This window comes from Embiotoca jacksoni, unplaced genomic scaffold (genome assembly GCF_022577435.1).
Source record: "Embiotoca jacksoni isolate LCO1_2020_lvr unplaced genomic scaffold, fEmbJac1.0.p SCAF_20, whole genome shotgun sequence".
Taxonomy (NCBI): Eukaryota; Metazoa; Chordata; class Actinopteri; family Embiotocidae; genus Embiotoca; species Embiotoca jacksoni.
The window spans coordinates 584517-611963 of NW_027185341.1; the positions used below are offsets into that span (position 1 = coordinate 584517).

At 40.3% G+C, this 27447-nt stretch overlaps 1 protein-coding gene across 15 annotated transcripts in view; it reads left to right on the top strand.

The window, feature by feature from the left end:
- LOC138201885 (calcium-activated potassium channel subunit alpha-1a-like) overlaps window positions 1–13230 on the top strand; it is an 83625-nt gene extending 70395 nt beyond the window's left edge. For 10 of the 15 annotated variants that reach the window (XM_069155413.1, XM_069155417.1, XM_069155415.1 and 7 more), the window contains 6 exons: window positions 890–1020; window positions 1846–2040; window positions 5697–5815; window positions 5960–6181; window positions 10045–10073; window positions 10955–13230. In XM_069155413.1, the coding sequence (XP_069011514.1) occupies window positions 890–1020; window positions 1846–2040; window positions 5697–5815; window positions 5960–6181; window positions 10045–10073; window positions 10955–11106 (848 nt within the window). In that variant the 3' untranslated portion in view covers window positions 11107–13230. The remainder of the gene's footprint in view (window positions 1–889; window positions 1021–1845; window positions 2041–5696; window positions 5816–5959; window positions 6182–10044; window positions 10074–10954) is intronic. The other 5 variants (XM_069155419.1, XM_069155423.1, XM_069155424.1 and 2 more) reach the window with 1 other exon arrangement.
- The last annotated feature ends 14217 nt before the right edge of the window (window positions 13231–27447 follow it).

Here is a 27447-nt window from a genome sequence, read left to right on the forward strand (position 1 = left end):
CTGCTGCTGCCTCCATATCAGCTTTCTTTTGATTTCTCTTGCTGCACAAGAGGCTCAGTCCATTCCCATGGCATCACTTTGAGCACATTTTACCCTTGGTTCTGGTTGAAATTGCCTGTCTTGTTTTGGCCCCTTATCTCAAAGCAAAATTTCTCTCTTATATTTTTCTAAGAATTACGGGGCCTTTGATCCCTCAGAAGTCCTTGTGGCTGTTTTCATAGTATCTTCGGTCGGATCACATTCTCTGGCCCGTGCCCTTCTTTCATCTCAGCCCTGTCGATATGAGTGACAGTTATTTCTGTCCTCACAGAAGTAGCAGTTCTCTGACAAAATTTTACATCATTACTTTCCTCCAGCTACTGCATGCATTTTTGTGCTGAAAGACATCTTGAAAGAAGGTTCTGGGGCAGAAAGATACTTTCATTTGACTTGACGTGCAAGTGCAAGTAATTGGAAGTTCTGTCTTGAATTTACAAGACAAACAATGGCATACTGGTATTACTGATACCGACCTCAGAAGGACTTTGCATTGAGGCCTGGAACTATGACAATATGCATGGTGTCATGAGTGTGCATGAATGGCCTGGATATGGAATGTGGCAGAGGCCAATTGGCCACAAGACTGACTACAAATACCACATACTGTGTCATTTCAACATTTCTTCCAAATTTGGAAATACAAAATGTAGGACAATATGTCAAACCATACAGTCCATATCTGCAGCAGCTGACTGTTGTGCACAACCACTGTACCTTTGTGTCCTCTTCTTCATGTCAATCAAGTATTTGCCTGATCCATGCTTTTCCAAATCAAAAGCAACTCCATGAGATCTGGTTTCAGTGTAGTTGATTTAAATAACTAATGAAATGCACATGTTTAACCCCGTAGTGAACGACTCGAACGTTCAGTTCCTGGACCAAGATGATGACGACGACCCGGACACAGAGCTATACCTCACTCAGCCTTTTGCCTGCGGGACAGCATTCGCAGTCAGCGTGCTGGATTCCTTAATGAGTGCAGTAAGTCAAAAATAATTTTATACTAACAGACAAATCTGTAGATGTGACAAGATTAAGCTGGAATTTGTTTGTGCAGTGGCATATAATATCTCTCAGCGATCTGAAATATGCAAAGAAATCTTGTGTTTTGATATCAGGACAGGCGGCAGAATAGCTCCGCTACACCTCAAAAAGAAAGTAGGCACTCTCTGCTCCCGCAAAAAAAACAACCCAAAAAACCATGACAAGACTGGAACTTGTACTAGGTATGATGGCTTCATTTGTCTGCCTCTCAGTGAGAGTGAGGTTAGAACAAAGCTGCCTTCAAGTGTGCTCCAGTGTAGACAAAGGTAATGCTACCTAATGGACAGCCCTCATCCATCATCTGAGTCAATAGTGCTGTCAGCAGCCGAGGGAGATGTCACGGTGCTGTACAAGCAGGGGGAGACAAGACACGGCAATGCAAAGGAAAGGGCAGACATTTGCCCTTGTTAAAATCAGCAAAGCAATAACTGGAAGGAATTACAAAAAGATGACGACTACACTGACAAAAGTGCTCGGGGTTTGTAAAGCTGATTGTTTAATTGTAGTACAGTGATCTGAGTAAATGCCTGGACAGCATGAATGTGAACATGGACTCCCTCCCTGGGTGTCTTGCTCTGATGGGAATGAGAGAAACCTGCAGTAACTAGACCCTCCTGTCTTTTCACTCAGTGAGGACAGCAATGTGACGCGACGGAGCAGGGTTAGATAGCACTGTTCAGCCTGGCACTTTGAGGAGGTTTGAGTTGTGACTGCGGCGGTGTTTGCTTAAGGTTTCACGCGCCTCTAACTTCATCCCTTCAGACATACTTCAATGATAATATCCTCACCTTGATCCGGACGCTGGTAACAGGCGGAGCGACGCCTGAGCTGGAGGGACTGCTGGCGGAGGAAAACGCGTTACGGGGCGGCTACAGCACGCCACAGACCCTGGCGAACAGAGACAGGTGTCGCGTGGCACAGCTGGCCTTGTACGATGGGCCCTTTGCCGACCTCGGGGTAAGTGAGTGGTCTTGTCACCCGAGGGTTAAGGACATCTTTGTCTGCCTGTGTTGTGGAAGCTGCCTTTAGTTAAAAGGATTGAAGACTCGGGTGGCTGTGATGCAATGGTATAACCATGGTGCCGACATTTGGGGGGGGGGGGAGGTACCCCACTGTGTATGAAACAAAATGTCATACTATATAGTATGTCGTCCAAAATATGAAAAAAAAAAAAAAACCAAAAAAACACGTCATACTGTAGTATGTTTTCCAATATATGAAAAAAAGTAATAGGAGAGTATGTCGTCCAAAATATGAAAAACAAGTCATACCGTGGCATGTTGTTCCAAAAGATGAAACAATAGTCATACTACATACAGTGCGTCGTCCAAAGTAGGAAAAAAAAGTTATATTATAGCATGTAGTACAAAATATGAAAAAAAAAATTATTCCATAGCAAGTCGTCCTAAATGGCATAAAAACTTCATAGTATAGGATGCGGTCCAAAGTGTAATACAAATCTAAGACTCAGATTCAGAGTCGTATGCACATAAACATACAAGGAAGTTGACTATTATTTTATTCTCAATGTACAAACACAGAAACGGACATAAACAGACACATGAATGAAAAATAGAAACAGCCAGAACAGCCAGAAGAAAATTACACATTCTTACAGCTAAAGACACATTTGCGGCTATAAATAGTTCAGTTATGCACATTGTGCTTCGTGCAAATGGTGATGGTAATTGTGCATAAAGCTGATGAAATAATGTTATTACGCAGGGTTAGACAATAAATGTCTGGTGTTAATCCTTCATCAGAGTGACGGCCTGTGGCTAAAAAGCGTTTTTATTTTTTTCTAGGTGATTTGGCATACAGTGCTCTGGAGGGCCGATCAGAGGGGAGAAGTTAGAAAAGAGGGCAGGTTGCTACTGATGATTTTCTCTGCAGTCCTGACTGTCCGTTGCAGTCTGTCCCTGTCTTGTTTGGTAGCCACTCCAAACCAGACACTGATAGAGGTGCAGAAAACAGACTGTATCATTGCAGTGTAGTATTGGATCGGAAGCCCCTGGGGCAGGCTGAGCTTCCCGAGTTGCTGCATGATCTACGTTCTCTGCTGGGCCTTCTTGTCATCCAAAATATGAACAAAAAAAATCCATGCAATAGTATGTCTTCCAAAATATGACAAAAAAAAGTCAGTATAGTATGTCGTGCAAAATATATATATATATATTAAAAAAAAAAGTCGCAGGATAGTATGTCGTCCAAAATGTCCAAAAAAATGTCAGACTATAGTATGTCGTCCGAAATATGAAAGAAATTTCATACAATACTGAAAAATGTCCAAAAAAATGTCTTATTATAGCATGAGGTCAAAAATTTTGAACAAAGTCGTCATAAAGCATGTCGTCGGAAATATTAAAAAGATTCCATGCTATAGTACGTCGTCCAATATGTCAAAAAAATGTCGGACTATAGTACGTCATCCAAAAGTTATGAAAAAGACATACTATAGTATGTTAACAAAAATGTGAAAAAAAAAAAGTCATACATATTTTCATACAACATTAAAGAAGTATGACCTTTTTTGTGCTATTTCTGATGGCATTCTATTCCGTTCATGTTATGGAAGCCAGCACAGTGGTGCAGCTGTCAGCTAATATGGACGACTAACTTATGCATGTAGTCCATAATGTAAAACATTCGATTCAAGCAAGAACATGCAATCCTCCACAGACAGAATTCAAGGCCCCCTATCGAGCCGAGTACTTCCTGATTGTGAGATGACAACGCTAGCAACTGCAAATTTGTGCTGCCTTTATTGCATGTTTGTCTGACTTCGATAAATTATGAACAATTAAAGGGATACAGAACTGTGGTGCAGTGATTAGCGTTGTTGCCTCCCAGTCAGAAGGTTCCAGGTTCAATTCTTGCCCTTGACGTGGCTCTTGATCCAAGATGTTAATGTCATCCTTTCCAGGGCGAGTCTTGTCGTCCGAAATATGAAGAAAATATATCATTTTGTCATATTTCGGACGACATGCTATAGTATGACTTTTTTATGATATTTCGGACAACGTGCTATAGTATGATTTTTTTCATGATATTTCTACGACATGCTACAGTAGAAATTTTTTATGATATTTTGCACGACATGCTATTATATTACTTTTTTATGATATTATAGCATGTCGTCCGAAAAATTAAAAAATAGTCATACTGCATCATATTGTGCGAAATATGAAAAATAAGTCATACTATAGCACGTCGTCTAAAATATGAAAATAGCCGAGCTCTGTGACAAAGAAATCCAAAGTTTTTACACAATCCAATCATCATCAAATAAGTCTTTTAGCATGCATTAAGTTTCATGCATTCATACACTATAAGATGTCAGTTTTAGTCAGTAGCATATATTTTATGGACTGAGGCAAAAACTGTTGCCTCTGGCTTTATATAACATGAAGTCAGCCAATTTTTAACTCATTCAAATACAGAATAGTAGTGATATATTACACTTTACACATATCATTATGCTATAGTAAAGATCTTAAGGCCCAGTCGCGCCAGAAAGTGGCACAGCAACATTCATCTGTTCGCCTTCACATATTTGGCATTGTTAGAGGCTTGGCCATCTATGGTCTACTCACAGGGCTAGTTGGCTAACTTGGTGTTATGGGCAAGCTTACAGCTAAAACGGAAACAGGCCGGGAACATGCCAGCTCTAATCAGTCACAATAGCTCTCGGAGCTCTTTTAAATTTCCTCTGTGTTGAGCTGTTTACTCTCCACTGGCATTTGTTCTCAGGATTGTGCATAAGAGTCACCTTAAAAAAAAAAAACAAAAAAAAATAAAAACATTTAAATTGATTTTTAAGATAGCTATCCTGCCAACTGCAGTTTATCAGGTCAGTATGGAGAACTAAGTTAACAGTTTATTCCACTCCTGCCTCAAAACTATTCCATGCACCTGTGGGGCAGTTTGTACATAGAGAGAGGAATTTTCAATAAAACTGGCTAATAAGCAAAGATAACTTCCTGCATTTTGGTCAGCACACTCAAATGTATTTGTATCACCATCTGTGTCAGATTATCATTTAATTTCACTTCAGGGCAAATCTTTTTATGCTGGAGGTTGATTTATTCCGTTTTTTTGGAGTGTGGTTGGCAGGCATTTCTTGTCTTCATGGGACAGTCAATAGTGAAGAGGCAGACAGGAAACAGTGGGTGAGAGGGACATTGATGTGTTAGAGTCGCTAAATTTTTCTGTAATATTTTTCTATAGAATGTATTTTTGTCCAATTTACTTTTTGGACCGAGACAAATATTAAGGAATAAATCAGTGTCCAATATCTACATATTAATCTACAAGCATCCCTCAAACGTGGATATCAAACACTTTTGATACGCATGACAAAGATGTGATGTAATGGCGGTCAAATATTTTAGTTTGTCATCCACACTGACATCAGTGCTGGATTATATTTTGTAAACGTAGTTTTCATATCAACCAACATCTACGCTAATACTGATATATCGGTGATAGGCCAATATCAGTCGATAGAATTAGCTGGCTGATATATTGGTCGGACTTATTATTATTATTATTGTTGTTGCTTTTATTAAAATCCAAATTGTGTACTACTATATTTTTTTGATTCTGTCTTGCAGGATGGTGGTTGTTATGGCGACCTGTTTTGTAAAGCGCTGAAAACATATAACATGTTGTGTTTTGGCATCTACCGGTTACGAGATGCACATATAAACACACAAAGCCAGTGTACCAAACGGTAAGTATGTGTCCTCAAAAGTTGAAACCAACAACAACAACAAAAAAGACGTTTAAAAAAAAAAAAAAAAAAATCAAAAAAAAAAAAAATCACTGACACTTATATTTTGAACTCACCTCCCATTTCCGTACCTTTCTCCTCTAGGTATGTCATAACCAATCCACCGTATGCATTTGAGCTGGTGCCCTCGGACCTGATATTCTGCCTGATGCAGTTTGACCACAACGCCGGGCAGTCTCGAACCAGCCTCTCCCACTCATCCCACTCGTCCCATTCGTCAAGCAAAAAGAGCTCCTCTGTCCACTCTATCCCAACTACCAACCGCACCAACCGCACCAAAAGCAGGGACTCACGAGACAAACAAAAGTATGTGCCCATCTAAAGCTCTCTGGCTGTCTATGTCTGTGAACAGTGCCTGCCAACAGTGTTGTCCTCTGTGTCCTTTTTCTGGGTCCAGACAGACTGTAACACGTGTCGATGTGTGTATGTTCGTCTGACTGTGTATGTATGTGTCACTTGTGCGTCTTAGTTTGCATTTAACAACGCAATGTGGTACTGAGTGGTTTTCCTTTTGAGCAGGGTTGATCTGTAGCACAGATCAAAGTAAGAAACCACCAAGGAGCGTTTTCTTGAAGTTTCTTTCCATCTGTTCGCTGTGACTGTTTTTTTGTTGTTGTTTTTTTTAATTCTTTTAGGCAGGAACTACAGTTATCTTTTAACAGGGTTGTGACTAATTCTGTCAGTCTTGAGTCCAGGGGAACAGCATTTTTTTCATGATGTAGACATATTTTTTGATTTTGAATGCCAGAAACAGATCCAAACACCTTCTGCACTTTAAGTGAACATCTAAATGAACAGGCATCTTAAACTTTGACTCAAGTGTGCAGTGGAGTGTTGATTTTACAACTGATATAAATTCTGTCCAATTAACTATTGACCTTGTTTTTGTCCAAATTCTATTTTAAATTAGGCTCTTCAGATTCAGTTTTTCAATTTGAGCAATTTTTTTATTTGAGCCATTCAAATTCAGTGATACCGTCAATTATTCAAATTCTGTTTTTAGTGAAATACATTCCTGCTTATATCCGGGTTTCCTCACTATTCCAAGTTTTTCTCTGCTGGAACTTTGTTATATTTTAAATTAAAGCTATACCTTTACTGTACTTCAACTGCACTTTTAAATTGCATGTCTTAAAAGTTCATACTAATATCAATGAAATATTGCACATCGTGTCCTCGTGATGCTTTTTGATTCCCATTAAATTGGTATACCTTTATTTAAATGTTATCTGCCACTATGAAGTATTAATTATGTCGAGCTATTTTGCAAGTAGAAGCTGTTACAGTTATTAATAAAGTTACATCCACATTGTAATTACATTGTCTTCACATGTGAACGTCACATTTCAGTTTCATTCTACATTTGGTAAACTTTGTAAGGAGTCTGTTTTCGCGTTGCATTTTAGCAAATGGTAATTACCACTGTTATTATCACTTGGTAAATTAGCAGTTATTCCCTTGGTGCCAGAGACTGAATAATCATTTTCACCCACTGCTGCAAACTGCCCCAGTATGTCTTGAAGGTCACGGTTCAATGAAGCAGAGACAACTACATCATCAGCAAATGGCAGCAATCTAAGCCTACAGTCACCAAACTAGACAACAGAAACCCAGAGATTCTCTCAAAGAAATCAATATCACGCCACATACTTGGCAGAGCGCACCCTCCAAAAATACGGACTCAGAGGTCACTCCAGTTATACATGGACCAAATGCCTTTTAGAAAGCACTGCTGTGTTTTTTTTCCGCTACACCTGCAACCATTGAAGCTGGAGTCACTTCCTTATGTTGATTCAACTAGCTTGAGCCAACTAAGCCTTAAAAAAAAAAAAAGCCTCCTTCGGCTTGTTGACTTGCTACACCTGCAGACTGCAGCAGACGTCAGTGATATTCTGGTCGTAACCAAAGGGAGCCGTTTCTGTGCTGGAGACTTTGGACATAACCTCCAACCATCCACTGGACGCAGGGATATTTTTTTTTAAGTCCGATTTTGTCGGAAGGAACTTTGGTCAGATGATCTTGTTTTACAATCACGTTGTGTTTTGGTATAAAATCTCTGCCTGGCTGCCACCTCACTTCAAGTGTCGGTGACAAAATTGACAGCCCTGCACGTCCTTTCCGTTGAGTATCAAACACACACAGTAGCTGATCAGATAAACCCCTTCAAATCAGCCATCAATCTTTGGTCAGAGGTGTTCTGGTAGCAGATACAATTACAACCCAGGGTTTCTAACATTTTGAACGTTGGGTTCTTTGTTCGCGAACAGTCAGTTATTAGCATTTAAGTCTGGAAACGCTGCACTACTAAGTGTAGCTCATGCAAGCGGAGCCTCGCAACAACCTCATCCAGCCTTCCCATCTCATTCACAGCCCAAACCGGAGACTCAAAGAAGGCTGGAAACTCCAAAATGTTTCTTCCTGTATAGGCAAGGAACAGTGTGGACCTTCATCCCTGCAGAATGTAGTCATATACAGTCAACCCGCTCAATTTCAGGGAAAATAACACGTTAATGTTCAGGCGGAGTGTTATGAGTTTCCCCAAATGCACCGCACACCATTTACCCTAAGAAAACTCTAGGAAAGTGGAGAATCTAATCCCTATACATGAGCCTGCCATTTTGACTGTGGTTGCAGCGACAAGCCAAATTTAAATGGCTATAAATCATTACGCTGTACATGAAGACAGAGGGTCTGTCCCAATACCCACATGCAGTCTGGAGCACTTAAATGCACGTTCACGGACCGCCAGGTAGTAGACAAGTGTGCCGCATGTCGATAAAAAACCAACGCATAGTACACTTAACCTGCACTTGAATTGCCGTTTACCCTAATACCGCTTCGAAATGGCATTTAGAGTCGAGTGTATCCCACAATTCACTACGGTCTACTGCACCACATCAGTCCAGTTGTTATTGGTAGAAACTGGCAGAACTTTCACACGTACCAGTCCATTCCTAATTAGGCCGATGAGATTAATTATAGGACGCTGGCAATGTAGATATTAAGATATATCATTTTGTCAGAGAAATGTTTCTTACTTGAAAATGATATCAGACAGAGGCCATTTAAAATACATGTATTGTTTATGTAGTACACTTACATGCGTCTAGATAACTCCATTTAATATCTTCCTAATTGTTCTACTCCTTTCAGCCTCCGAATGTTTTTTTTATTTTTTATTTTTTTTTTAAATACTCTCATTACACGGTAAACTGTATGCTTGATCCTACAGTTACAGAACATCATTAATCAAACCTGCACCAGTGAGCACTGACAAGCCTCCAAATGCTGGCAGTTTTAAGGAGCGCTCGGGCCTTGTGGCAGTTACAGAATGTACTGAACGTACGACACACAAGTAGGAACTCTACTATTGAATAATACTGCGAGTGTGGGTGGGCTTTGGTACAAACCCATTATATTCTCAGACAGGATGTACTGTAGGTTTCCCCCAACAATTATCACTGTTGTCAGTTAATCAACATTATTGTCTCTCACTGGATGCATTTTGTTCGCAAGTATCTAGACATCTTACCATTAATAACACAAGGACTGCAGAATTGGCACAGGTATGCATTCTTCAAGTATAATAATAATATTCACGTTCATATATCCTTTGATTGTTCACTCAAACAAAATGCTCACAAATCACAGCTGCTGCATTAACACTACAAACTTCCTATGGATAGTAGTCTGTGCCCATTTTCCACCAAAAAAAAAAACAAAACATGTTTTCCTTTACATCGCACATTTTAAAGATTTAACAAGCCCTTGTTTTGTGTTAATTTTAGTCCATCATATAACACACTGGCTACGTTGGCTGCATGCTGCTCATTGGGCTTCGAATGTCACCTGAAACGTGGACATCATCCTTCCAGCTGCTTAGACAATAGGCATGGATACAGTGTGGCTGCTTGAGACATGCTGCAGTGGCTAGATGCATAATAATAATGGCACTTCAAGGTTTTCTGTCCCCCCCCCCCCCCCCCTTTTTTTTTTTTTTTTTTTTGTCGAGTTGGTCGCAACCTACTGTTTAACTTCCTCTACATCCATATGTAATGAGATCATCTGCTGTTTTTATGCCTCTGATCATCATGCTGTGCAGTTTCTGTTATTAATGGTCACGTTTCTCATTTAGCTTACATTTAGTGTACTACTTTCTTTTTCCAAAGTGCAACAAGGATGAATAGAGTGGGCCAAGGTATGGAAGTGAATGACTATGCATGATGTTAAATAATGCATTGACCACGGTCATGTCCTTGCTGACATTTTGCCCTATTGAATGAAAGCCAAGTAGTTTGGTGTTTCCCAATGACTGCATCAGGGCCGCATGGTTATGACCTGTGCAGCACATCTCACATTAGTTTGACTGGAGAATGTGTGGATGCAACCAAACGGTTTGATGCTACTTCTCTTTATTCTGTTTCATGTGATGTTTCGATGTTGTACTATTGGCAACACGTATCAACTGGCATATGTGGTAATGCACTGTAGCAGCACAGCCTTAACTCATGTTGATGAAAATGCATGACCCTGGACATTGCCAAGTGGATGAATCACCAGCCGTATACAATCCCAGACTCTACATTTCCTTCTTTAAGAAAAGAAAGTTGCATCAAGGCGAAAGCCTAAAGCCCCTCACACAGATAAAACATTATGTGAATAGTGAAGTTGAAAGTACTGTATTAACTTCTAAAATGGTACATTTAAGTATGGAAACAGGTTTTGTTTAATAGGTGACCTGCATGTCTGCTGATCCAACAAAACAGCATGCTTCACTGGCAGTTTGATAAATATGAAGGAAAACCTTTAGGCCATGAGATGAGTGACGTTACAGAGGTAAAAACTGAGACTTTGAGTGACACTTACCTGCCACCAGCTTATTTAAGAATTTCTTTCTACACCATCATTTCAAGCAATTACTTTGATCATACACAATATCCTCCCACTGTTCTGTGTGCACTTACAGTAAGCCACAATTAAACCACTTTGATGGCACTGAAACTGTAATTGACCTCCATGTAGCATTAACTGTCTTATGTCCCTCCTCTTTGTCTCTGTATGATTTTGGCTCTTTCTCAGAAAAGACATGGTTTACAGATGAGCCAGAGAAAACCCACCTGAGGACCATACAGATCAAGCCTGTGAATACTCTCGCAGTCAACCAAGTCAGTCAGTATAAATCCACAAGCAGCTTGATTCCACCCATCAGAGAAGCAGAGGACGAGTGCTGAGGTCCGGACCCGCGCTGACATCTGAACACCCCGGGCTCCTCGGAGACTTTATCGTGTAGGTGTCAGTCCGGGACTCGAGGACGTCTCCTTCCTCGTCTGCGAACATAAATCATAAAAATGACATTAGATAAGACAAACTGCTTTCTTCATTCACCTCTGCGGCAAGCTTACTGTACAAGCAGATTTAGACCTACATGAAGACAATCATAATCAAAATGTGGCAGCCACTCAACTATTAGTTTGCACAGCTACAGTAATCTTTAGCAGTGACCTGACTCCATCACTTTTTTTGTTCCATTTTGGGGAATGAGGGTCATTTAAAGGATAAGAGCAATGTAATATATGACTAAGATTATTATGATTACTGGATCAAGTTTTGCAATTGAAAAAGTTGCCTTTTCGCTGTCCATGAACAACTACTAATACTACTACTACTACTACTACTACTACTACTACATTTACTTTACCCTGTGTTGCAGAATTATTCTGTACAGTATGTTAAAATGTGTATTGTACATCCAGCTGCAAACCCTCAACCACAATGGCATCGTTAGTGACTGATTCAGCAACTGATTCAGTGACTTCTTTGCCATTTGGAGCTAATTCACAACATTTGTGACAGTTATGATGGCCAGTGTCCCTATGTAAATGGCACATGGCCCCAGCCTTATCTCTATCCATTTATATTTGTCTTATCTTTGCCTTTTAGAGTTGTTTGTTATAAATGTGTTCATGTTGCTATTTTGGTTGCGATGTCCAAAACCCCAGAGATGTTTTCAAGGGAAGTATCTGCATCTGCAAAGATTCTCCAGGAGTACAAACCATGGGAATATTTTTCTCTCTTTGTTTTAGACAATAGCCAAATATGATAGAGCTGTTTTGACGGTTACAAATAACTACCAACCAAAAGTCTGACACAGTTCCTACAACATTGTCAGAGCTATTGACTCAGTTAAGACACTATAAAGCCAAATACTATGAAATAGCATGGCGCCATATAATGAGTCTGTAGGTTAGTTTAATGTTAAAGCCACATATCGCATGAAGTGGGCATCCTGAAGTCCTCCTTTGGCTGCAAGCACTGCCTGACACTGTCTTGGAGGCCATAAAGAAACTCATATGTACTCCATGACCAATTTTACTGCCATAATCTGACACGTTCATCTCTCTTATAGATAAATTTAAAAAAAAACAGCTCTATCATAAAAAAAGTTATTTTGGCTATTCATATATTTGGATTACCTCGATGACGGATTACATATCTGATATATCTTTAAAACAAGCCACATCTGATGAAGCAGCGATCGTTTGTTTGAGTTTGGGAGCACAGACTGCAGAGCGTGGTGGTTATTAATCATGTCTTATTTAAATAATGGAACATAGCTATATTGGCACCGTTGTCACTTTACTTTAGGATCCATGAGGGGGAAGGGAATGCAAAAAAAATAAATAAATAAAAAAAAAAATACACAGCAGTGCATGAAAAATTCTCAATCCAGAGATGATGCATCACGGTCCAGCCGAGGATTCATGTTGGATGTAAAAAGAGAGAGGTTGTGACATTTTTACTGGCAAAGAGAACATCCAAGCTGTCCATCCCTCGGTGCCAGTGATGTGCCAGGCAGTGCTGAAGCCAACGGAGGACTCTTAAAGACCCACTGCTGCGAAAAGAGGCTTCTAGTTTAGCTTCCTCATTACGAGGCTGTTATTTCCTGGAGAAAAACTACAACTGTAGTAAATTATTTGAAAAGTCTTAAAACTATTTTTTTAATGATCCATCATGGCGAGCAGAGCCTGAAAGCAATCCATTTGTATGTAATTCTGTAAAGCTTAATGTAAAATATTTCTTTCTAGTGTGTTCTTGTTTGACAGTTCCTGTGGGGTTGAGGGACATTTTGCATTGCCGTCTAGTTTGTATTATTTTCTGCAATTGTTTTTTTTTTTTTTTTTTTTTAGCACATTGACTTGTCAACACAATGGCAGTGCTAAGCTGATATTTCTGACTATGTCAGAATACACAGTAATAAACACAGTTTATTGTCTTGTACAAATAGGCTTGTACATAAATTGTACATGATTTCATTTTGTATTTTCACAAATTAAAAGCAGATGTATTGTGTTCTACAGGATTTCACGTCTTATTCTCACATTTCCAGGAACTGTAGCTGATTTGCTAATGTCCAAACATTAGGCTTAGCTCAGAAAAATATTACTATACAGCAGCTCTCAACGATTTCTTACACATTGAAAGAGGGACTATATATATATATATATATATATATATATATATATATATGAAGCCTTTTCCTTTGATGAGGACAGAGGGTCCTCTCTGATTGCCTGACTGATCATGTGACACGGGACACCTCATTGTACCCTCTGGATAATGGCTGATAAAAACACTCTCCACATTCTCACCTTGGGGATGGTGAGAGCCCATCATGTTGCTTGTTAACGATTTTACACACCACAGCACTGTGGGAGACTGTCAGCATGCCAATAATATTTACAGTCTAACACCTCACAGAGAGGCCTCTGATTTCCCTGATCCTCCTGCCAGCGGCAGTGTCACCTCCTCCTAGTAAACAAACACGTGGAACCAGCTCACCAAAAGCCCTGCAATAGTATCAACATAAAGATACTCGTATTCATTGAGTGGATTTTCAGTAAACCTTTTTCTGCAGTGATGCACTGCATATATGTATAAATGTGTTCTCTCAAATTAAGACAACACTTTTTTTCAGTCATGAATTTGAATTATCAAACAAAACTGCATAAAGGCGCATAAGGACACTGATTTGTTTGAGAATTTAAAGTGATTCAAATATTCTATCAATTTTACAAAAAGAAATAACCTCTGGTTGAGGAGGGACCTGAAATCTAAATATATTAGCATACAACTTTCCAGCAAAGCTCAGAAATTGTTGTTGCCACAAACATATTCATTATGAGGCACCAAAATATTCAAATGATGATCATAATAATCATGATTAATTATTTAAATTTAAGATGAAGTACAAAAAAAAAAAAAGCATCATTGCACCATTACAATAGACAATAAAGCTATGCATATCTGCTTGAAATAATGAAATAAATTTTGATGCCGTATCTTTTCTACCAAACATACTCAAGCCTGATGACGGCAACAAAATGGCCTCAAAGGTAACACGATTCAGAGGCAAAAAAGAAACAACACTGTGGGATTACACTTGTACATCGCTTGCAGGTATGTTAAAAAAATATTCATCCTTGCGTCAATAATACGCGTGACCACCTGACAAACATGACAAATGAGTTCTTAGATGTGCATAAACCGTTTCAGCAATGTGGGCACTGAATGGGAAAATGTCAGACACCAGTTGTGCTTGGCGCCACTTTTCGCCGAGTGTAAGATGGAACCGCTATCTGGATGGATGCAACAATGTCAGTTAAACTGTAACTGCTAAGTAACTGCGCCAGCAGTGGATAGTACAAGCGACAGAAACGAGTACTGATGGCCAAGTAAAAGACGATTGACAATATAAAAAACATTTATTTTTAAACTCAGAGATCACAGAATAATGTTGCACAGAAACTTCAGCTGACTATAAACAAATGTATTCTTGTGGATGAAACAGATAAAACTAAGAGAATGAACTTTGTTATTGCACAGTTGTGACATCATATGATGACAGTGACTGTTCAAAACAGGAACCGCTTCTTTACAAATTTGACCATCAGACCTGTGTGGCTGTGTCTCAGATGGTAGAGTAGATTATCCTCCAATCATAAGGTTGGCGGTTCAGCGTTACAAATTGTAAAGCGCTTTGAGGCTGCTAAGGGCGAAAGAAAAAAAATCACTATAAGAGTGCAGCATTAAGACCAAACTTAACTTTTGATGATGTCTTACACTGCACACATTTTATATTTAAAACACGTGAATGAATCAGCTTTCAAAACTATCTTAAAACTTCTCAGAGCGGTGACTTTACATACACGGACACACTCAGCAACACATCAATCCATGGTCCCCTCTAAAGACAACTCTTGTCCAGCTGCATGGGTGATAATAGTTTCCATGACAATGCAGCACTCCAAGTGCATCAATGCCAGCCTGGATAAACAGTGATCCTTTACCAAAACAAGGGGGTCATTACGGCAGCTTGTCAAATCAATGTTGAGAGTGTCCTGGCTGATTAAGGCGTCCCCTCTCAGTCCTGACACAGTGTCAATACTGGCTGGCCTGTGGCGGCACACTCCCATGATTGGGCTGAAATGCCTATCAGTCAGGCAGCTGAGCTGGACTAATGATTCCCTGTGCTGCCTATTAGAGGGACATGACAATTTAATCCTGTGGGCCAGGCAAGGAAAAAGTGACCTTGGTGCTTTATATTGAGGCTGAGGTAAATTGACAAGAGCAGATAAATCTTTACCTTGGGCTATTAACAGAATTAAAGAACAACAAAGGCAGAGGGTTCTCTCTTTTTTTTGTTGTGTTTGTCCCTGCCTTTCCAAAATCTGTTATAAATATATCCCTTAAATTTGAAAAACAAACAAAAAGGACTCAAAAACAACCATAAGGCTTCACTGCATCTTTAAAATCTTTGTAATTTTACAAAACATATCCACTCTGCTACAATCGATCCAAAGCATAGAATAACAAAGAGTCAAATAAAAGCCATAGGTTGAATTCTTCTATGCTTTGCTGTCAAGCTGGAATATTGAAAAGGGATATTGCTTGAACTTCAAGGTTTTTTTCAGATGTTCCAGCATGGCCCCGGGGCAAGGTATATTGCCTTGGACATCTATCTCAAGGCTATGAGAACATTGTCTACATGGTTGGAAAAAGGCCATGTGTTTACACAGATGTTTCAAGCTTTTAGCACTAAGATCTTCCTGCACCGAGCCGCACCACCATCTCTTGTGCCAAGGGCCATATACATTTTGCATTAGTTTACCCTTTGATACAGAAATGAAGGGGAGCTTGTAGATTTGCACGCAGAGTCCGAAACAAAGTCAAGATTCTTGGCGCTGGATTGGATTTAAATTGAAAAAACTTTACAGTTAATATTTCCTGCACTACGGCTTCATTTGTTACCTCTTTCTTATATACTCCCTTTGATGTGACCTGTTCACAGAAAGAAACAATATGCCTCTCCGCATCTCTAGTAGAGAAACAGAAAACAAATGGCAAAAGATAAGAATTTCATCCCTGTTGCAAAGATAGATCACCGGCACTGGGAGGCAATTTGCCTGCAAGGCACAGTTGCCGCACTGACCCTTTATGTTCCCTGTAAAGGTCAACATTTCCTTTCTTTTGTTTCACTCCATGCATGCATAAATCAAAGCTCTTGGCTATTCTCATGTTTGAAGTGGGAAATACCACTCATCAGAAGCAAAATATACCATATAAAACACTAGGATATTGCTTCCTTCATATGACATCAAATGAAATGCTATCTGTAGATGCTGTTGAGTCCAAATGATACAATAAATCAATTTTTGTGGGTCAGTTTAAGAAAATAAAAGCTTGTTGTAAATGTAGTTTTGTTCCACATCCCGGTATTTATTGTGCTAAATTACACTTTTGCACATTTAAATCACCCTCTCTTTTGCTCCTGTGCAAAGAAATTAGCAGTAACAAACAGTAAACAGCTGGCAATATCCCATAACATCACTTCTGAGCCCCAAGTTGTAAACATGATTTACAATTTGCAGCATATTATTTACTGTGATTCATGTTTCTGTCAGTTCCACACTGGAGGTTAATAGAAATGCCAGCATGCTTGCTGATTTACTTAGTAAAATTTTCATCCCAAGGTTCAGGTTCAGAAGATTGGAGTCAGAGAGAGTTACAGGATTCATGCATTATGCAGAAGAAGCTGACACGACCTTCAGCCATCACAGTCTTCTCCATATATCACACTGGGCTTGACCCTCCCAAGGCCAGAAGGAACATTTGATATATTTAACCACTACTGCCATTAAATTACTCACATTCTTTATGAGCCGAGCTCATTTTATACAGCGAGCAACGTGAAGGCAGTATCATTTTGATTAAAAGTGGTTTTACACTTTGTATTTGCCTTTTACCGCAGGTGATGCTTCAGCAATAAGAAAGATATTCATAAGTCAAAAGCAAACTAAATCAACAAATAAATCTCCTGCGTAGCCCGTCTGATCTTTATGCCTCGCATTATGGCTTCACCATATGTTGGCCATATGTCGAAAGACAGAAGCAACCCTGCTCCTCCCGTTTGATACAGAACACATCATAAAATGATAGGAAATAAAGTGCTGTTTTAGAGTATGAGGTCCATTTTAATATAATTGGCTTTAGAATTATTTATGACATTAATTGCCACATTATCGACTGGCTGTCAGCTCCTCGGGCTCACAGTCCATTCTTCTTCACAAAGAGCGCCAGCTCAGCCTAAAGTAGACTGACAAGCTAATTATACCATCTTCCCTCTCAATGATAAATGTCACTAATGTGAATCTGGCCTAGAAATAAGACTCCTTAGTCACCTCAACTGCAACAGTCTCCCACTCCAGCCAGGGTCTTTAGATAGGGACGATTCTCTCTGCTTCATTTCCTCCTGAATGAAGTTATCTTAAAGAAGCCCCAAATTGTAAAGCTGCTCTCGTTAGGTCACGTCTATTATCTACTGAACCTTCAGACATATTTGAAAATACACTTATCTATATGAAAGCATCATCAGAGCCGCTTGGACGATCGAGCGGCTTCAGGAAGCCCTCCAACTACAGCATTCGGACATCAGATTGGGGGAGCTGGGTCTGACCATTTTTGTAACTTTCTCTAAGATTCACAACAATTTCATGTAACGGCCAGCCAGCTTTAAAGAAATAATAAAGGAGCAATGGGATAGTTCTCTGTTTTTAATATTACTCTCACTTATTGCGCGAATAACCAACAGCAACTTTATAAATGCCTTCCAGGAGGGGCTGTCTGAAAATATGCGGCCCATATTTAAATAACGCCATGTCTACCCGCTCTCTGTTTGATTTTGCTTTTGAATGTGACTCTGAGGAACAGTTGTGATTTCATTGTGATCGTAAGACGTATTACAAACTGTTCTTCTCTGCATAAACCCGCCCACACTCTGTCAATCGAATATGTGAAGGTTTAATACACTCCCAAATGACTACTGCCTTCTGAAAAATATATTCTATTCTTGCGATGGTTTATAGCATCTGGGTAATCTCACCCACCTAAGTGTTCCGAGAAGAACGAGGGGGAACTTCAAAAAACATTCTCCTGTCACTCCTCCCAAAATGCTTCATAAGAATTCCCCTTTTAATGATGCTGTTTGCATATTCTGACTTCACATTGGATGTATCCTGACAACAATGAGAGCTGACACATACCAAACTTGGTATGTCCCAGAGCCATTTCCAATGGCTGGGATGCTGTCAGCTCCGCCTACATCAGTGGCGGTGTCTCAATGGCAGCGCGACACATGTCAGAAACTTTTAAATGTCTGCTCTTTTCAGCAGAGCGTTTGCGCGTCCCAAAAGATGGCATTTGATGTGTATTAATGTGTCTATGAATACTGGTCAAAGAAGAAGCAGTATATGCTGTTGGCGTAGTGGGAAGTATAGGGCTGAATATCCTTCAAAAAAATGTTTGATACTGGGACCGGTACCAATACGTTGACCTTGATACCCGTTTCTGAACGATGCTTTTTTTGACACCAGTTTCATCAAATTCATTGTAACAAAAAGAAAATTACGAGGACCAATTAAAAAGCACCGCAACACGCACAGAGCAGATGGAAACTATAACCTTTGTAAGTAAGTGATCCAAGTTACGTCACTTGATCAAAAACAGAACTTGAGTTACACAAGTGTTTGTGAGCAGTGTTACGTGTGTGTGTTTGCGATTCCACTATAGACATGAGCGGAGAGCGTAGATTTACTAATTGTTCCCTAAACGCCTCGCATACTATCACTAAATGCTGCATTTTACCGATGTCAGAGTCTAGCTAGCCTCCAGTCCTCGCAGTCACTGTGCAAACAACTAATGCAGGTATGTGGCAAAAAAATTAGTTTGCAAAAAAAAGTGAAACAAGGCGTTGTGATGTAAGAATAACCAAAGTTGAAACAGATTGATTTTATCTTGGTGGTGCAGGCTGCCCAGGTAGATCCTATGTTTGGTAAACGCCATGGCTCACTGATGCCGAGGAGATTTACTCCCGTGTAAACGGTACAAAAGTTAGCATTTTAAAATGTGAACATATCAGTGTCAATGTAGCGTAGGTATCGACATTTGGTACTGAAGTATTTTTTGAAAGTAGATGGTATCAAAGGAATCCTGTCTGTGCCATAAAAGTGCTAAAGTTTGGTGCCCGGTCCCAGTGATGTATGAAGAAGCTTGTGCTTCATACGACTCTGAGGCTAAGTTGAACCCTTTGGATCAATAAAGTCAAATATTCCTAACACATAACCTTTTCGCCTTTGTTTAAATCAGATAACTTCCCAATAATGAATGACATAATTCCTCTGAAGCTCCGTCAGACAGCTCTCTGTGAAACACAAATTCCGCCTCCTGTTCAGGATATTTTGATAGGAAAAGCCCTCTCTGGCGATTGCACATGCCTAGTGCAGCCAGACACACATCTGAACTTTGACCTCCTTTGATCAGCAGTTTTGGCAAGGCAATCCATCATGGTGCTCTTACTGTCAGAAGAGGTGCCTGGCTGCAGCTGTGTGTCACTGGCTAAGAGGGGCTGCTTAAAGGCAATCATGTCAACCTCCACGCGACTGCTCAGACTCCCAGATTGAAGGAGGACTTGACAGGGCCAGAAGAGTCAGCTGAAGACACTGGAGGGCTCTGTCTGACTGCTCTGTGGCTCTAAAATGATGGCTGATTTTATCCTTTGTGAACAACTGACTGAATGAACTCAAAAATGGAGGAAATTCGACAAATGAATGCCCAACCTTTCTGCTAAACTGTTCCCTTGCGTCCCTTGAGGTGATGTGCATTGTAAAAGCATTATGCATACAGCAAAAGACATGAAAGTAAAGCATTACCAGTGATCTAAAGCTGCTCTGCTTAACATTACTAAAATGCAGGATATGAACATTTTCCCTGGTCTGACCTTCAGAATATGTTTCTGCCTCAGGACAATGTCTGGTCAGACAGATTGAGGACTCTTTTAGAGGGATCACTGGCTGAGCAGAGAACATTTCTGAGCCATGACTTCAACATAAACTTTGCAATTAGAAGAATTATAAAATGTTTTATTAGTTCTTTTGGCTACTCTCCAGTAAAGTTCCAGGGTGAGCCGACCTTACACAAACACACCAAAAACAACAAACCCCGGGGGGAATGAAATATATTTACATTCTCGGAAAAAAAAAAAAAAAAAAAGAAATTGGTGGATGAATGCATTTTTGCCCAGGGCAGGAAAGTTACATTAGTGCTTTGTGCTGATGTATACATTATAGATCTTTTGGAAAAAAGCCTGGATTCTTGTGCGGGAAGAGACCTCCTGAGCAGCACGTTAGCTCGTCGTCGTCTGGTGTAAATAAGGCGTGCAGTGAGCAATATTCTGGTTCCACTGCCAATGATTTTCTGACAGTGAAACAGATCGCGAATTCCCCATCACTTTTACACAGGCACCGAGTGCATTAACGGCAAAAATGGGACTGACTTTCAGACAAAGAAGCTGAGTGACGGCTTGCTGACTTCAGCTCCGAGTGTGCAATAACATGATGTGAAAGGACATTGTCAGGAGCCGAGGAGACGAACCCAGATTGTACATAGTGACAGAAAACAGAGATGAGGACAGAGATACTGGTGCCATATTAGTGGCCAGCATATTCAAACACCATCCTTGAGTCTAAACAAACTTGACATCACCTCCAATGGCTTCAAAGTGTTCGCTCCCCTCTACCACCACCGCTGCACGCCACCCCCCCTTCTGGCTGCAGCCAGCTTTCCCTTCTGATGTGTCTCCACACTCCGCTCTCTCTTATGTAGGGAGTTACCAGCAGGCCTGTTCTGTCAGGACAGGAGGATAGGGGCGCCGCGGCCTGCGGATACCCTCAGTCAATCTACATTTGGTCACCGCAGTGGGAAGTGTGCTCATTTTTTCCGATATCTGAGCTACTTGAGGTGATCTGAACACTGAAGTGTGAGGAGCTGTCACCTTGCATAAAACTCTGCAGCAGCAGCTCCTGATAAGCAAAGGGAGGGGGGGGGGGGGATTCTCTGTCCTGATAGGCTGCGAGGACACTGGGGACCATATAAGAAAGAGAGGGGGGGGGGGGGGGGGGAATGTATTCCACTCAGTCCGCCTGGGGGACAAGAGGTCGGCAGGGAAGGAGGCAGCTCATCACCAGGCCACCCACCCACCCCCCACCCCCCCGCATTCTCGGGACACATTTCTGCCGTTACCGGGCTAAACATGGAGGGGCTATTTTAATGCTGTATCAAAATATCAACAACAGGCCAACACAGGCGCCAACGATCAATACACCATAGCAAAGAAGTTGCAAGTCAAAAAGATCCCTGTTAAACCCTTGATGAGAGGGATTTATTTACCCAGTAGAACTGTGAATGGCGGCCTTTCTTTTAGTTTTGTGTTTTCACTGGCAGGCGTGCTCTAAGCCTGCCCGCTGGCAGCGGGCAGGCACCACTGTTTGTACTCTACAGGCCATTAACAGTTCATCCTACCTTCTCCAGCAGGGCAGCAGCTGGAGAGAACGAAGCATGTAGCAGCGGTGCGGGATCTCACCGGCACAAGAAAAAAAAAAAAAAAGCATGGCCACAGGCAGGGAGGCTCGGTGTACGCTCCGAGTGAAGTTGGCAGCTGTGCGGCTGCGTGTGATAAAGTGCAGCTCAGCGTAAACACACTCTGGGGCTCCCCGCACAGCTGGCGACCGTAGGTTACACTTCTGAAAGATGGAGTGTAGGAAAGGGATAGTGGGAGGAAGAGACGGATGTGGTGGTGGTGGTGGTGGGGGGGGGGGGGGGGACGCAGAGCTTGCATCCACGTATCATCTCTCCGAGGTGGAGAGGAGGATCAGGGCCAAATTCATGACAACATGGAAGACGAGGCGGAGGGTGATAAACTGTTATTGTGTCAGTGTAAGAACCGAAAAGTGCACTCGTTTGACATTCACAGGCGTCTGCAGACAATTAAAGAGGCATCAGCGTGAAAGCATGGAACCAATTTAGGCATTATATACTGTATACAGTACATGAGATTATGGTGTCTGAGGTGCAGGCTGCTCTCATACTCTAATAAAACCCTGTTTCTGAAATGGGATGCAGCAACATCACAGATACTCTAACAAGTGTCAGAAAGGAAACCATCATGAAGAACAAACACATTTACTGCGATCAGCCTTGACACTTTCAGGACCATTATTCTGTCAAGGGGTGACAACAGCCAAATGACACCACAGCAAGCAATGAAGCCATTATCTATCTCCTCAACAATCAACAAGGGTTATTAAAGTGGGCAAAAATCTATGAACAACTAGGCCTGTCACAATTATTGCATAGTCACCTGATGGTGATTATTTGAGCTTATCACAAGTATTTTGCATTATCCGTTCATTGTATAAAAACAGCTGGTTGGAACGTACAGAAATGTCATACTTCCATCAGTATTTACACGTGCGTCTTTTTATCAACGTCATCTTGTTGCGCCCAAACTGTTCATCTCCGCGGCATTAAACTTCTTATATTCAACCGGACGCATTCCAATTAGCATCTGTTGTCATTAACATCATAGATTTAGCTGCAAAGCCAAACAGCATTTGATTTTAAACCAAATGAAAAAGGGGAGCCCCATAACTTCCGAGGAGATAATTCGTCCCAATTTGCTGCAAAAAGGTATTGTTATTGTATGTATTATCAGTGTGTTATTAAACTATGATTAGGCCTCACAACTTTAGTAGTGGCATAAACTTAATAGATAAATAGAAATAAAATTTGTAATCAGTTATTTGTATGATTTTACGATTAATCGTCAACTAAAACTAACAGTAACAGCTCTATTAACTACACAGTTGCACTTTTCTAATCACTGACAGCTACAGAAATGTCGACCCAAACAAACCTCACTGCACCAAAATATGGAGTTAATTTGATTAAAATGACAACAGAGAGAACCCTAACCTTGTAATGTGATAAACATTGGTATTCAGATGTTATCTAATCGGTTTATATTATAAATTATATGTAAAATAGTAATTCATGGTGACGTGACAGTCCATAATTTCAATGCATGTTTGATTGACTGATATAAAATGGAAATGTGACATACTGCACTGTGAATTCATTGCAGCTGAAGACAAACACAGTTTAAATCCAAAAAGAATATATTTAAAGCGATTTCAAATGCAAACTGACTGACATTTAGACGTTATTAGGGCATGTAATACTTAATGAAATGTTACTTTGCCCCGCTCAGCAGCAAATATTTCATCAGTGGTTACATATCATTACCCAAAACAACCACTATGAGAAGACTGGAGTCGTAGTTTAGATGATAAATCATTCATTTTCACTGTTGTTTTTGCCGATATCTTTCTGCTCCCGAAGGAAACATGGAGTCACAGCTGATAAAGTTATGCAGACATTTATTTTTCACTTCTAGTGATTTAGTGTGACTGTGCTTGTCACCATGATTTAGAGGAGGCTGCAGTCTGCATTCTGTTTATTGTGACCAAACAAGTGCAGCGCCTGCATGCTTTCAACTTCAGGGTTATTGATTAAAGTTTTAAATGGTTGCCATATTATCCAGGGACTTCTGGGAGATTAATTTGCGGCAATGTTCATCTGTAATTCATTAGCCATTTAGACAGCTCAACCACAAGGACTCTGTCTTGAGAGGAAAGGCCATTTTTCACACAGTGGAGGTACGAAGCCACACTAAATGACAATAACAGCACCATGCAATAGGTTTCATGTTGTACACAGGATCTCATGGTAAAAAGATTGAGTACAAGAGTGGGAATGATTATATTTAAGGCTGGGAATGAAAGACTTGACATTTGATGGCATGAAAGTTCTCCAACATGAAGAATACGACCTACTATTCCCACATTAGTATAGAATAACAACTAAATTGGCAAAGATTTTAAGTGCTATTAATCATTTTTTGTATACATGACATACAAAATGAATCACTGGTTGTAGTGTGGAAGGGGTCACTTAAAGTTACAAAGCTACCAAGGAATATCACCAGGCAGACACTGATTAATTAACTGTATGCTCTCTGCCCAGCAAGAAACAGCAAAACCAGCAGCTATTTGGTGAAAATATATTTTCCATCTGCTGACCAAAATAGAGCTACTATGAATAGATGGTAAATACAGGACTTGACAAGCAGACAGAAACAATACCTGCTAACACTACACATTGGTTTTGGCCATCTCCTCCTCCTACTCCTCCTCCTCAGCCTCCTCCTCTTTGGCTGGAAATCCCATGACCATGGCTGTTAAGATTAATTATAGAGAATCGTCATACACTGATGCACAACTTCTGTATGTTTATTTGACGCTAACCAAGTTGCCAGAAAACAATTTACACACACAATCCGCACACTACATCCAATCTCAACCTGAATGTCACCACAACCTCGCAACCTAACAACCTGGATCAAACTTGCTCTCTGCATGCGCAAGCAGGTGGTTGCCAGTGTTTTATTTACCGAGACGCGGAGAAGGAAAGAAATTCTGTCACTTGACTTTCTCTATGCAGCAACATTCAGCGACTTTTAGAGCAGTTTCACTACTTTCCACTGACTAAGTGGACTAGACTAAACCCCCTCCACCAAAAAAAACATAAAATCCCATATTTTGAAACATAAATGTTGGCAGGTATGCAGAAACCCCCACAAATACAATCTTAAACTGCTCTGAATACTGTGGGTGTAAATAGATAACTGTTTGCTAACATATTAGCTACAGGAAACCAAAGTGAGTCAGGAACTTCTGGGCATTTGTTCCAGAAACTTCATTCAAAACCCCTCAGGCATTAATGCAAAGCCTTAAAAAACATGTTTCATAGTTTACTCTCAGATGTTTGAATAGTAATTGAAGAAAACATGTAATACTGTCATTAATAATACATGTCCAGTCTTTAGTGGCCTTGAACACATTTCCCATCAGCAGTAGACCGTCATGGGTTAAAAGGTCACTAGTTGAACAGAATGGACCATGTCCATTTCTTGATATATTTGGACTCCAAAGCCACTTCAGACATGTCTGCAACAACACCATGAACAGATAACCAAATGGTGCCTCCGCTGTACAGAGACTGCATGATTTGTTTCCTTGAAAAATAATACATGCCATCTACTTCTGTTGTGAGACTAAATAAAAAAAATATGAAATGTGACAGTTAACATAAAAATTGAGCTGGCTGTGTAAGAAGCCAAGTTGTGTCCTGAGGCTTTGGGTCAGCAGTCAATTAAATTATCACACCAAACTGAAAGACTTTTAAAATCCCCTTACTGAATAATGGTTGTCAGACACCCTGTATCCTCCATGATGTTCTGTAAAAAGGTTGCAGCAATGGGATTAGGGCTTGATCCTCAGCTACTGCTGTGCCCAGTCTAAAATGACTATCCTCTTATCTCAAGGCAACAGAGCTACATTATGTTATGTACCGACTTCGTCAAGATAGAATGGATGTCATTGAAATTAATTTAATCTTCCTTAAATTAGCTTCTGACTATGATCTCTCCCAGTCAGAATTTATGTCCTCCAGAATTCAATTTCCTCCACAGTGTGATATGCTTTTATCAGTTGGTAACTATTCGGTGGCCTCCAATAATGAGAGCTGTCACAGAGACTAGAAGTGGATAGTATTTGATGACGACCATCTTGTGACCACTGCAGCTGTCGTCCACATCTACCAGGGATTAAACAAAAAAAAAGACGCGAGAGTTCGCAGACTTTACACAGCAGCTCCCACTGAAGGAACAGTAATTTCAGGATCAGTCGCTGATCAATCTGGATACGCTTTGATCCAATTACTGGTCATTAGACCATTGGAGTGTGTCAGTGTTTGATTTTTAGGTTGCTGAAATGAAAGAAAGGCCATCTGATGTCGAAGATGTTTTCAATCACGACTGCAAGATAACAGATGAGAGAGATTCCTTTAAACCAATTTCCAAAACAGCTCATGCATAGAATTATACAATAAATCAATTAACTGATAAAGGATGCTAATGTTTATGGGATATATAACAAAGTAATAGACACAATTTAAAGATTGTTATCACGGTGTGATGACTGTGGGTTACATTCATGAGAAACTGATACCAAATGTCAGAAGGGCTGAAATGACTTGTTTAAGTGATTAATCCAAAATCATATTATAATCTGAAGTCGTAAAACAAAGAGTAGGAAACAAATAAATAAAAATAAAGAGGCAGGACTCGTTGACTGTAGTGCAGCTGCTTCTTTTTTCTTTTTTTTGTTCGCCTCTTGAAGTTATTGTCACATATTGTGTGGTTGAGCCGTAGCCATGCTAGCATCTCTGAGGCTGCACTTAAACACAACTGTGTCTTTATCTTACAATTATCACACAACCAAGACAGGATTCTTGAAGACTATAAGAATTTAATATTAGTTAACACTTGCAGATAACGATGTATCACCTGATAATAACTTTTCACATAACTCTACTGCGGCAATGTAAGGATGCTCAGTTTTAGCATGCATCATTTTTATCATTGCATTCATCTTGGTTTAGTATGTGAATAGGGTGTTCGGTTCTGTTTAGTGAGTAATGTTCACGATGTTTATCCTCAGGTAGTTTAATATTTGAGAATTAGCACTCTCGGTGTGTTCAAGACCAACTAGGAAATAGGAAAGTTCCTGAATACATCTGAACGTCTGCTGAACTAGGTGTTTCCCACTGGGTTGCAGGAGGTTTTTGAACGCTCCAATAAGTAGGTTTGAAGTCAATTGATACATCACTGTTCATGGTGAAAGTAGGAAATGTTCCCGTTCCGAAAATAAGGCCAAATTTATTTGATTGGAACTAGCCTACCTTGTTTGCTATGGTAGTACATCAAAACAGAACTTTCCCACTTTACAGTTGCTGTTTCGCTGGAGAAGTAAAAATCTACCTGCTGTTGGTGCTGGAGGAAAAGTCAAGGTATCATTGTGTCAGTAGGATTCATCCTCTAGGAACCATTAATATATCTGCAGTATTTCACGACAATCCATTCAATAACCTCATTCTGAACCAAAGTGGTGCATTCACAAACTGATCAACCGTCATTGCCATTGCGCTCATGAAGCATGGCTAAAAATGTCAAATATTTGCCAATTCCTGCCTCTCTAATGTGATTATTCCTGCCTTTTCTC